Source organism: Colletes latitarsis, chromosome 1, assembly GCF_051014445.1.
Source record: "Colletes latitarsis isolate SP2378_abdomen chromosome 1, iyColLati1, whole genome shotgun sequence".
NCBI classification, from domain to species: domain Eukaryota; kingdom Metazoa; phylum Arthropoda; class Insecta; order Hymenoptera; family Colletidae; genus Colletes; species Colletes latitarsis.
This window is the reverse complement of record NC_135134.1, coordinates 44,491,802-44,504,125: the sequence shown is the minus strand read 5'-3', so window position 1 is coordinate 44,504,125 and position 12,324 is coordinate 44,491,802. Positions and strand designations below refer to the sequence as shown.

Below are 12,324 nucleotides of genomic sequence, written 5' to 3'. Positions count from 1 at the left end.
GACAAATTTCATTAATAATTTTTAACAATAATTTTGTTAATAACTTTTTAACGAAACCTCAATCAACAAATTGGTATTCTTGATTTTCGTCTTATTTTGCCCTCTAGAATCTCTCATTAAAATGTTTTCCAGGGTGTGGCCGAATACCCTGTTTATCTCAAAAGTCTGTAAACAATGTTTTTCCAACCCCCCTGTAGAACCGACAGGGTATAATCGTTTAGACTTCGATATTTGAACCTGTTTGGGGAAAATGAACTCACCAAGGTCAGGCGGTAAGGTGTCCTGCTGTGACATCTGTTGATTCGTATGATGTCCAGGCATGCCGGAAGTGCTACCTCCATTATGCTGTCCTAAATGATGTCTGACGTCTCCGCCGACCGCGGAACTTGCCGCTGCTGCTGCTGCTTGCGATACCTGTCGCAAAACGTTAAATATGGTGTCAGTTCGAATGTTTCGGGACGCGTCGTTAACAGTCTGGAGTATGTTCGACCCGTAAATAATAGTTGAACGTAATGCACTTACAGCCAGTCTGAGCGCGGCTTCGGCCTGAGAACGCAACAAAGCTTCCGCCTGGTGCATCCTCAGAGTCTGCTCTGGTCCGGTTGTTTGCACACCTTGTTGTTGAGGCCCCGTCGATCCTTGCGCGCCGCCGCTCATGTCACCGTTGTTGCCCATTCTCATGGCCGCCGCCAGAGACGCCATGTCCACCGGCGACAGATTCGGCGACACCGAATTTTGCAAACCTGTTAATCACGAATCAAAATTTATCACCGACGAACGATTAAAATTTGTTTGAATATTTTTCGCTTTAGCGTCGATTTTCATCGGTTAATTTATTCGCGAACAAAGTGGCCCGGATAAGAAAAAATATTCTTGCCGTGGAAAAAACAACGATTGTAAATCAAACTTTATCGGGAATAATTGGAACACGAGTGCGTCGTATCTCTTCTTTGGAGCGGAGTCGCGCGACCAGATAAGCGGTATCGACCGTCCTTGTACGGGCCAAGCGAGTATCGCGGAGAATTCAAACGACCAATCGATTCGAGAATAGCGGATGGAAGACGATTCTTACCCGCTGACACGGCGGCCATCACTGCCATGCGTTGTTGTTGCGACTGCATCTCGTCGTGGTACTGTTGCGCGGAGCCGGACTGACTTCCCGTTCGAAGCATCTCGCTGAGCTTGTTGCCACTGGGTCCCGGCGACGCCATATTGTTATTATTGTTGTTATTGTTGTTATTCAGCAGACCGGTACCTGCGCAGAAGTCTGCTCTCGTTAATATACACGGCTTACGAATACGTAGCCGAGTGTAAAGTAGCGCTACTAAGTAACTATGGTCTAACAGTCGGTAGAAAAAACGATTATAAAAGAACGCTCGTATGATACGGAAATTACTCACACAAGAATTCGTAGGTACTTTATTTTACTCTCAGGTATATCAAGTGTGTAATATATATGTTTACTACAATAACTGTCGCTGCGTTTCGAAGCTCGGTGTGTACGACATATTGATACATTTCAGCGAACGTGTTGTTAACGTAAGATTGAAAGGTCGCTTCTTAAGGTGGTGTTAAAACAGGCGTTACTTTAAGATTATTATTCACGGACACTCTAACGATCATTCCAGACGACCGTTTGCAAGAAGACGGAGGAACAAGATCGGAGCGTACCAGGTTCACTACCGGCCGACGATAGTCTTCCATTTCCACTGCTGCTGTCCGAGTGAGCCGACGGAGAAGGACACATCGGTGGTTGTTGCAAATTTTGAGGTCCGCCTGTTTGACTTCCCAACACACCCAATCCCGTACCTGGACACGAGAATAACGTATGTGTATCGTTATGATATTTGCTTTCCCAGGCGACACGTACAAGTTAAAAAAGGGTCTAGGTGCGACAACTTTCTGTTACCTAAACTCGAAGACGCGAGGATTTCTCTCTCCCGCCTCTCAGCGGCCGCGCGGCTCAAAACGTACTGCGCAGCAAACTGATGTTTCGGGTCCATTCTCATGTGCTCCATGTGACTCAACAAACCTTAACAGCAAAACAGAGCAGCCTCGATAGAGTTTCGTTGGTCAGTGTCGCACGCTTGGATGTATAAATGAAGCGTCGCTCGGTAAAATGCGTTTCAAAACGAAAGAGTAAAAAGTACCACAGAACCCCGGTTAGAACGAAAAATTGTATTCGATTGTATTCGGTAGGTTTGTTTCAGCAAGAATTATACTTACCGCTCTCATGAGTGAAGACGGCTTGGCACACCGAGCACGGCCACATCCTGAGGCTTGTGCTAAGCTGATTGGTCTCAGGATGACAGGCCAGGTGCTTCCTAAGACTACCCTCGTTGACGTAGTGTTTTCCGCACACAGGACACGGGTGGTTGGCGGTCCGTCGCTTCGCTAGGTAAACCCCGGCAACGGAGGTTGTGCAGTCAGCGGAGGGAACAATAGGGCGACACAATTTCAAGGTCAATGCTAAGCAGGATAAAGCTTCCCAAGGAATGAAAGCCACCTCCTCCATATCATATCATATCATCATCACCATTGTTATCACTATCATCATCTCATTATCATCCTTCTTCGTTCTCTTTTTTTTCCTCATCCTCATCATCATCATCTTCATCATTATAATCATCTTTCTCCTCCTCCTCCTCCTCCACCTTATTTCTCACGCATTCGCGTGTACACACGCGCGTGTACGTACGTCGACATTCCGGTCGACCTCGAAGGCGAAGGGAGAATCCTTGCAGACACGGATAACCGAGGACCAGAGGAGAGCACTGACCTCGGACGCACCGCGCGCTGCTTCATGCCGTTGCTGGCTCCCTTTCACGAGCGAGGTCGTCGGCCCAAAAACCAAGATGCACACGCACGTACGCGCGCGCGCGCGCACGCACGCACGCTCATAGACGCACAAAGAAAAGTTCGACGACGAATCTCTCTCTTTCCCTCTTTTTTTAATTTTATTTTTTAAAATTATATTTTATTTTATTTTGCTTTATTTTATTTTATTTTATTTTATTTTATTTCGTTTTATTTTACTTTATTTTATTTTATCTCTAACTTGTCTTTCGAGTCGCAGTTTTTCTCCCCTCACTTTTTTTTTTTTTTTTTTTAAGTTTCTTCCTCCTTTTTTTCGTTTTTCTTTCGCTTGTCTCCCTCCGTCTCTACGTCTCTCGTTCAGACTCTTTCTCTGTTCTTTCGTTCTCACCGTAGAGATCGGATCTGGTCCGCACGATCGAAAGATGGTTTACTAAACTTGCGTTCTCTGTCGTGGCTCAACAACACCAGGGTCGATACTCTGGTACACGCACCGTTTTCTGTGTTACTTGAAAAACGATGGAGGAAACGAGATGACGCGTTCGAAAAACGGGACACCGCGGTTTTGTCGCAAAGAGATTCTCTGTTTGATCGTCGCGCGCGCGCGCGGTCACGCTTTTGTCGATTGTTCTCTGTACGTCTATCTATGTATTTATATGATATATGTATAAATATATATATGTATGTACGCCCACACACTTGACAGAACACGCACAAAACGAGAACGAGACACCACCCTTTTGAAGCACCGGTTTTATATTAGCGAGTAGTAACGCAAGTATTAGTCGGTGAGTGCGCTCTAAGTGTGCTACACCCCCTTTTTCCGTTTCAGCGAAACAACAGTACGAAGAAGTGACAGGACAATGTGTGCATATCGCCCGCGCCAAAGCAAGTTTCTTAGGTGGGGGGGGGGGGGGACGTGAAACGTACTTAAAGACTAAGAACGAACAACCCCTCGTTCGTGTCTCTCGATGAGCGGTAGTTCCACCTCTCTGTCTCTCGCTTTCTCTCCCATTTTAGACTTACTCTCGCAATTAAGGCACCCTCGTTACGTCTATCTCGGTTCTTTCTTTCTCCTCGAAGGTATTCGCGCGAGAAACCCTCTATTCGTTCGTTAGCTGTTAGGTGTTAGAAAGGATGGACGGAGTATCCCCAGCGAAAGTCGGCCGGCCACGAGAAGGAACCAATCGTAGCAAACTCTGCGCTGGCACACCAGCCGGATGTGTGTCTGGGTCAGGTTCTTTACTTTGCTTTCTGCACAGTTTGTCAGCATACGCGTCGTCTACGATGATTCGTTCCCCTCCGTGGCGTCCAGGAGACGAAGCACAGAAGATTCGATTATATCGCGTTGATCGTGCGTTAGTCGTGTTACAGACAGAGTGTTGTAAGCGTTAGTGCGGAGAACAGAGAAGAGACAGGTGTTCCCAATGTACACGTAGGACGATAAGCAAGGAGAAAGAAAGAGTGACACGGACGAGATCGAGGGTGCTCGATTATCCGTAGATACTTACTGGCAACGCCGGAAGCATTCGGGTCCTTGTGGGTGTGCTTCATGTGCTCCATGAGAGCCTCGCCGCCGAGGAAGAGTTTGTGGCAGACGGGACAGCTGGTTGCGTTCGGGCCGCCGATCAGGGCGGCGTGTTGCTGGAACACAACACGCTGTTGCAACTCCTTTTTTGCGGGGCCGGAAGAAGAGGAACCGGAAGCAGGCACACGCGGCGCACCGTAGAGAGCAGCCGACCCACAGAATACCACCACAGAGTGTCGCGAACCAGAAGCGCAGGACAGGCAGCGCACAGAACAGAATGATTGACCAGTGAGAGTTAGGGCACCGATTTGCCGCCGCCACCACGGACTATTTATTTTTGCAAAGGGAATTCACCTCGAGTGTCTGGCAAAGGACTTTACTAGGCTGGGAGGACCTTTTCTCTCTTTAAACGCGTCGAGCGCCAGGAGAATATTTCCAAACATCGCGATTCAGACTTTCCCCTCTTTCACCCCTTTTTGTAAAGAAGTACGGACAAAAAGACATGGTTTTTTCTTCAAATTGCTCTCACTGACCAATTTGATACTCACATGAATCGCTGCGTTATTCATAGAGAGCTGCTGTTCGGATAAATCAAGATTCTTATCTTGATTTACTGTGCACACTCGGATAGTAATCTAATCTTAAACTTTTGAATATTTTTTTTTTTAACGAAAGAATTTTTATGCAACGAACCGTTTCGAGACTTTATCGTATGGACTAAATTTTGAATAAATCCTGAGCGATCGTTCTGGCGTTCGACGCGTTAATCGCGGTCGATTCTTTTTCAGGGACTCTGGCGTTGAAGCTGAAGAGGGTTTCATGACTAATTGCTCGGGAAGGGACTTGAACTTTCGTGTATCATGTGTGGAAATAAATGACATGTTTCTTGTTTTAGGTTTCAGTTTTCTGTAAGTAGAATGGTTAAGTGTAAAAGGACGTTCGAGGAAGACAGGAGGGAGAAAGCAAAGCCCAGACAGACGGATGTTTCAGAGCGTGAGGTTTGCAGAGCGATCGGAATCGACGACGCGATGAAAGATATCTCCTTGCGATGGTCGTTCAAAAACGAACGACCTGCGTTTCATGAATTCGAGGATCTCCGATCGATCTGACTAGACCTCACAGAATTGAACGGGATTGCGAAGCATAGATCACAAACGACTAGCTACTACGACACAATTATGATGGCCTTTGTTGCGATCATCGTGTTTCAAACATCGATCCGCGTGATATCTATGGCATTTCTCATTTCTGTATACGCAAGACGGTTGTGCCAACAAAGGCCATATTTTCAACAGGTAAAAAATGAAGTGATATGAACGAAATTCGACGTCCTCATTGTAAAGTATCTGTCTTCGTCATTCGGTGGTGACCTCGCGTTAAGGAACAGTTTCGCGGTCGTGTCGCTATACGGTACCGATCGGCTATTTTTTTTTTCTCTCTCCCGTGTGTTCGTCGCTCGGTTTTTCTCTCTCGCACACGCGCGAAGGTCGGTTATATACGCACACGGAGACGGTAGGGGCACGCGGCGAGGAAAAACATGGTGGCCAACCTTGCTCGAAAGAGTGCTTAAAACGGCGGAAAAAGAATACGAAGAGTGGAAGGAAAGAAGAAGGAGGCGAACAAGGTGGGAGGAAGGAAAGGCTAAAACGAGACCAAACGGCAATGACCCCAAAGTTTTGGGGTCTCGCCTCGTTCCTTTCTTCCTGCCTGCTCCCCGCCCCCAACTTCGATACAACGCATCCTTCTTGTCCTTTTTTTCCCCTTTTTCCTTTCCGTTTCCAACGCGCCGAGTCGCCCTTCTATCTCTCGCTCTCTGTCCCATTCCCGACCTATCTCTACCACAGCGACTCGTACCCTTCTTTTTTCCCGGACCTGGGACAACCGCGACTCGAGGCAATCGACGCACGGAGAGCCGAATCTCGGGCAAGACCAGTTTAAAATAAGACCAGACGTCGTCGACCTTACGTTTCGGCCAGCCAATTCCCTCTTCTTCTTTCTGTTTACTCCCCCCCTCTCAGCGGTAGTTCTTCCCCTTTCGCGAACAATTTCGCTCGTGTATTTTTAGCGAAGAGCCTTTCTTTATCTGACCCGAAGCTAGATCGCGTACTTTTTAGCCTGAACTTATAGAGAATCGACAACGATCATACCAAGCGTCGTGCGCCGATTTTAACACGTTCACTGTCACGCCATCTTGCCGTGTTTAGATACGTTCAAATTATACCGTAAAAGATAAGTATATTCGATAGTACAACAGTGTGCTTCTTATTTTTATAATATTTCTAACGGTTGCACCGTTATTTCAAATTTTACATTTCATTGCAAAGAATTTAGGAAACGTTGTAATCTTGGAATGCCAGCCACCAGTGACCACCATGACAGTCAACGTGTTAGCTTTGTAAGTAGATAGAGGATCAAAATATATTTCAATAGAAATCGTGCTTCGCTCGTTGGCTTAACAAATGCACTCGAGAGAATGCCCCTGGATGGAATTCACATTTAGCGATCATAATCCTTTAGAAAGATTGTTTCATTACTAGTCAAGATTTCGTATCGCGTCCATTTATGACTAATTGCCTATCATGAAACTTTATGGACGAAAAGACGAACATCACTGAGGGGCATTCTTCGTAGCTCGTAGCAGTATCGCAGCGCTATAACACCACTATGGTAGCATTATTCTTGCCTGCGACAATATTATTTCAAACGGTCTTTGGTCCACCGGCTATGGCGAAACTTTGTAATCGCGCGACCCTGAATTTGATTCTCGCGTTAATTCTTTTTGTCTTAGAATAATTAATTTTATAGAAAACATAGGATACCGTAATCAATTCTTTTGTACAAATTTTCTTTTTTATCGAACTACTTTTCAGATGCATTTTCCAGTATCATTTTTTGTTGCGCATAGCATATATCTTGCGTTGTAAAAATATTTAATATACAAACAGTTTACACACCACGAACATGTACCAAGTGCTACAGTCTGACAGTCATAATGCTCTATACAAACGTCGTTAGTTCTTTACGAACGAGGTTAGGTTAATAAGAGCGTATAGCTATACCTTGGCTTTGTAACGTAACGTATGCTTACTTTTACTCCCGTACATTATTTTCTTTTTTTTTTTTATAATCCTAGTACAATGAAAACGAATTATTATTGTTATTGAACGCAACTAGACGTACAATTCCAAATTGTTCTCATTAACTAGAACCCATCGTTTCACGAGTAATACCCTTTATATTCAGTACTCGTATCCATAGTCATAGTGTGTTCAACGTTTGCCTTTCAAATATGTTTACTACAGATGCTATTTACAAGATATGTGATATGGATAATAAAGAATCATATAGGAAAATTTAGTGCATTATTTTAAGTATAGATTCAAAATTTAGGAGAAAAAATTATAACAAGGCAATTACGAATCTTCGATGGTAGCCACTGGGACTTAACTTCTTTGGAATATTATTGCAGCCATACATAGGTATTGTTGGAAGACAGAAAGATCAGTCCAGAGTTCGATGCATAGGAAAATTTGTAGTCAAACTATATTATTAAATATGACATACTTTTTTTTCTGACAAACGGGATACTTCTTAAGGGTGAAACAGTCATGGAAAATATGGGTCAAGATCCACCTGGTATCGTTCGTTATAATAGACCAGCGTGAATATTAAATATATTCATATTTCCAAACAATTGGTTCTTTTTGCACTATTCGAAGAGGTCCGAAACCAGAATCGAAACATTTAAATACACTATAATTGTTTAAATTCTACCTCTATCATTGTTATTATGATACTCAATTTGAGAAGCAACGTTCATACGAGTAATTTTTCAAAATATTTTTATAGTACCCCAAATCAGCGTAAAGTAACTTTTTCTTAAACCTTCATGGAAGGTGTCTAAAACGTGCGATTCCTTTCAGGACTGATCTTTCGTTCTCCCATCTATACACTTTCGAGAGAACGCAACGGGCAAAGCACGTTCCCGCTCATTATCGCGCAAACTATCGATCGTAGGCGCGGACCGTCGATCGCGGATAAAATATTTTTCGGTTCCCCGCGTACCCACGGAGCCGTTGAAATCGTCGCGCGACAGTTCGCTTGGTCCCCGTCGTGAGATCATCGTGGTCACGGCAGAATCTCGAGGTCGCCGGTTTTCGCGGTTTCTTTTATTCGCCGGTGTATATTTTACGCGTCAAGGCTCCGTTTCTTTTCTCGCCTTGCTCTTGTTGTTCCTCTCCTGGACGCGCGAACTTCCTTGACCCGGGACAACGTGTGCCGGAGCCCCGTCGGTTGATGTCAGGGAGAAAAAACGAGGCACAAGCGACCGGGCTGCGAAAAGGTTGGCGTCAACGAACCGCGGTGTTTAGAGAAGGTCCTTGCCCTCCTCCCTCGACCGCTTCTCCTTTTTCTCGCATAATACTCGTCCGGCCGCCCACGCTCGTCCTTCCTTCTTCTTCTTCTTTGGATAGGCGATATTCTTTTCAAGGCGGTCGTTTTCAACGGGCCAAAGGCCCGGGTGTCCTTCTTTCTTCCCGGACCTGGGACAAGCTCAAGCCGGTTGAGCCGACGCCGCGAAGAAGAAGATGCCGGCCGTCAACGTCGTCGTCTGCTGGCTGCATGCAAGTTATTCTCGGAGGGAGGCTGCGGTCCGTAGGTTCGACGCCCCGACCTGGCCCAACTGGAAAAAACCGGTTTCTTCGTTGCGCTCTTCCTTTTTTGCTTGCATCCTCGCTTTTTGCACCGCGAATACCTCGGCTCTCCCCTGCTCTCGCAGCTCTTTCTCTTCTTCTCCGGCTCCCCGTTCCTTCTCCTCCTCGCCCTCCTCTCTCACTCTCTTTCTTTCTCTCTCTCTCGCCGTGTGCACGCTCTCCGCGATCTCGAGAGAGCGCAGCGTGGGCGAATCCCCGAGGGACTTTATGATTCGCCGTGACCAGATACATCTCTGCTCGACTCTGCCCGGACGCTGACCGCCTGGCTCCGCGCCTCTATTCCCAATTCAACGCTTCCTGGTCCCTCGGTCCCTTCTGGAGCCTCTCGTGCCTCCTGTCGTCGGTAGCAGTGACCCTTTGCTGTGGGAGAATTCGAGCTTCCGTCGCCGAGGCCGCGCGCACCCGGTAGCTTCTATTCGATCGTTTCTCCCAACGTGGAGCCCTCTTCGCGTGTATCGATTCTTTTCCCAGCCACGATCGCTAGTTAGCCGATCGAGGCTCCGAGGAGCCTTTAAAGTAGGACCAGGGAGTGGCGTAAAAAGGAAGTGGGTGTGAGCATACGCGTAGCGATGCGTGACGCTGGGCTCGATGGAGCCATTTTGTGTTCGCAGAAAAGGGACTATCTTTAATCGGCTCGAAGGAATTCACATGGACGTAATTGTATTCTCATCTTGGGGGATCGGTTGCAATAGAAATGTGTACTTGTTGCAAGAAAGAACGTGAACGATCGAAGACTGTCGCGGAAGAACAGGGAATGTCCATATTTTTATCAGATTTCTGATGAACATTGCGAATGAAAAACGTTGTCCGTTTGAAGATTAGATATGGGGGAAAATAAGCGTCGTTCGACAGACAAAATAGCTCTATTTTTTGAAACACCAACGAAAATGGGATTTGTCTGCGTGGGAAATGTTAAAAAATACAAAATAAATATTCTCAGTTACTCTAACGGTAAAAAATTTCCTCGTATATACGTACTTTGAAGTAATACTTTTTATACCCTTCATAATAAGTCATAGACATTTCTAGTATACACATAAATCTTCTACTTTTGACATTTCGAACAGAACATTATCATTCAGATTTTATTTTCCACGATTCCTAACAATAATTTATTATCAGCTTTCCCTTCGCGAATAACTCATATTCCTAAGCAACTATTCTGCCTACACAGCTTCTACTTCTCATATTTTGTAATTCCTTTACTTTTCTACTTACTAGTTTCTCTAACAGAAAGTGGACAATGCATATTTCCGGACAATTGGTTCTTCTTGCATTATGTAAAGAGGTCCCAAACCATAATCGAAACATTTAAATACACTATAATTGTTTAAGTTTTACTTCTATCATCTGAGAAGCAACTTTTGAAAATATTTTTGGACATTCCTTGTTTCTCCTTGATAGTCTTCAATTGTATCCACGTAATCTGCACACGGAGCAAACGATCGAATAAAAATGGAGACTTCTACGAACAGTGTTCCTTCGTGGCGCGTCGAATCGTTCGCGTTCCTCCAAGTTCAATCTCTGCCTTAAAAAAAGTCGTTTATTCTCACCTCCGGAGGCTCGGTAAAAATTGCCTTGGACAGTCTCTTTTCTCTGGAGCAAAAGCGATAAAGACCGAAGGTTGTTCTCTCGGCACGCAATTCTTTTCGCGTTATTTCTCTCTTTTTTCTGTCCCGCCGTCTCCTTTCCTTGGCTCTTTTAGCCGCAACGAGGCCGCGAGCCTCGCCGGCAGACAACCTTCGTGCAACAAACGAAGTCTGTGAAAGATATTCGTCTTTTGCTCTTTTATCCTCGGTTCCTTGGCCAGCGTCGCGTTTTCGCGAGCCGTTCTTCGCAGCCGAGATAAACTGTCTCAGAAACTAAGTACGTTTTTCTGATTTCATTCCTTTCCCCCGAAAGAAAGTTCTCGATTTCGCGGAAACGTCCCACACGCGATTTACCACGAAGCGTTTGCTTTCGATCGTCGAAGAGGCTCAGCGAAACGACCGAAACGTAATTCTGACATTTTTCGCATCTCTGTAGGTGGACGTCCCAACAGCCATAATTCATACGACGAATCGTTTTAATATTCTAACGTCACTGTTCGACCGGTATATCAGCTGAAAAACTGCTTGGCTGGTGTTCGACGACGAAATAATCCGCGACTGGACGCGACGTGATTCTCTTCATTACCGTGTTTGATTTCTCGCGTCACCCTCTTTTTATGCTCTGCCTATCGAGTATTATTTCGGTCCGGTGGCGTTTTTTTTTTCTTTCACGTATCACGCGCCGGTAATCCGCGCGTTATGCGTGTCCAATCCCCGGCGGAGCGGGTAAAGGCACCGGGGGGTTGAAAAGGAAAAAAAGTAACTGCCCGAGAAAAGGGTTGAGGACGCGTTTTTCCCGGGTGTTGTGCCAATAGCAGTTCGTTCGACTAGGAGAGCGGAAAAAAAACGAAGGGCTGTTACGGACAATAGGCAGAAATCTCCCGCCCCTGACGCGGAATCGGCGCGGGAATGATTTCATTAGGTCTCGACCGACGATCGAGAGTATGTACAGTGGCGAGAGAGGGCGAGCGGTAAAAAGGGGCCCGCAGAGGCGGAGTCTGTGCAAAAAATTAATATCACAGGGGGACGCGGTTCGAAAAAAAATGTCGGAACAGAGAGAGAGAGAGAAAGAGAAAGAGAACGCGCGCGTGGATATTTACGAACGTAAAAGAATAAATGCGTGTACACGATTAACATCCATTATCCTTTTCGAATGTAATTATGAATATTTATTCAGAGTTTTTATGGTCACCTCCATATCTCGATATTCAACCCTGCAGTGCACAATAGTTTTAATTTCACTGTCATGTTGTTTATGTAACGAATAAATGAATGAAGCGTGAAAAATTCATTGTTACTTGTTCAGTAATTTTGATTCAAAACAGATATTAATTTACGATAAGAGACGATGATCTCGTTTCTTAACACTGGAACTACTAAAAGAGTCGAAATGAATAAACACTGATTTTTATAAATATACTATATTTCTCGATAGTTCTAATCTTAAACGAATTAATGAATCGTTAATCGATTCGCTCAATTTGCTTTAGTATAATTTTTTTTTCTTTCTCGTGCTTGACATTGTTTCGTCATTATTATATTTTCGAAATCTTTGTTCATAAGACAAATTCACTTTTTTGATACTATTAACTTTCAGTCGATCTCTGGTACGTTTTCATTTAACACTTTTCTGTCTTTAGTAACATTTTTTTTTAGCAAAAGATAGGGTCGAAAATAATAA

The 12,324-nt window shown here is 44.9% G+C and overlaps 1 protein-coding gene across 14 annotated transcripts in view; it reads right to left on the bottom strand.

The window, feature by feature from the left end:
• Positions 1 to 12,324, bottom strand: part of Dati (zinc finger protein datilografo) — a 124,166-nt gene that overhangs the window by 16,475 nt on the left and 95,367 nt on the right. For 6 of the 14 annotated variants that reach the window (XM_076767505.1, XM_076767449.1, XM_076767415.1 and 3 more), the window contains 7 exons: positions 4,326 to 4,485; positions 2,227 to 2,439; positions 1,910 to 2,032; positions 1,672 to 1,809; positions 1,073 to 1,267; positions 523 to 743; positions 261 to 414 (listed from right to left, as the gene is read on the bottom strand). In XM_076767505.1, the coding sequence (XP_076623620.1) occupies positions 261 to 414; positions 523 to 743; positions 1,073 to 1,267; positions 1,672 to 1,809; positions 1,910 to 2,032; positions 2,227 to 2,439; positions 4,326 to 4,485 (1,204 nt within the window). The remainder of the gene's footprint in view (positions 1 to 260; positions 415 to 522; positions 744 to 1,072; positions 1,268 to 1,671; positions 1,810 to 1,909; positions 2,033 to 2,226; positions 2,440 to 4,325; positions 4,486 to 12,324) is intronic. The other 8 variants (XM_076767444.1, XM_076767487.1, XM_076767460.1 and 5 more) reach the window with 5 other exon arrangements.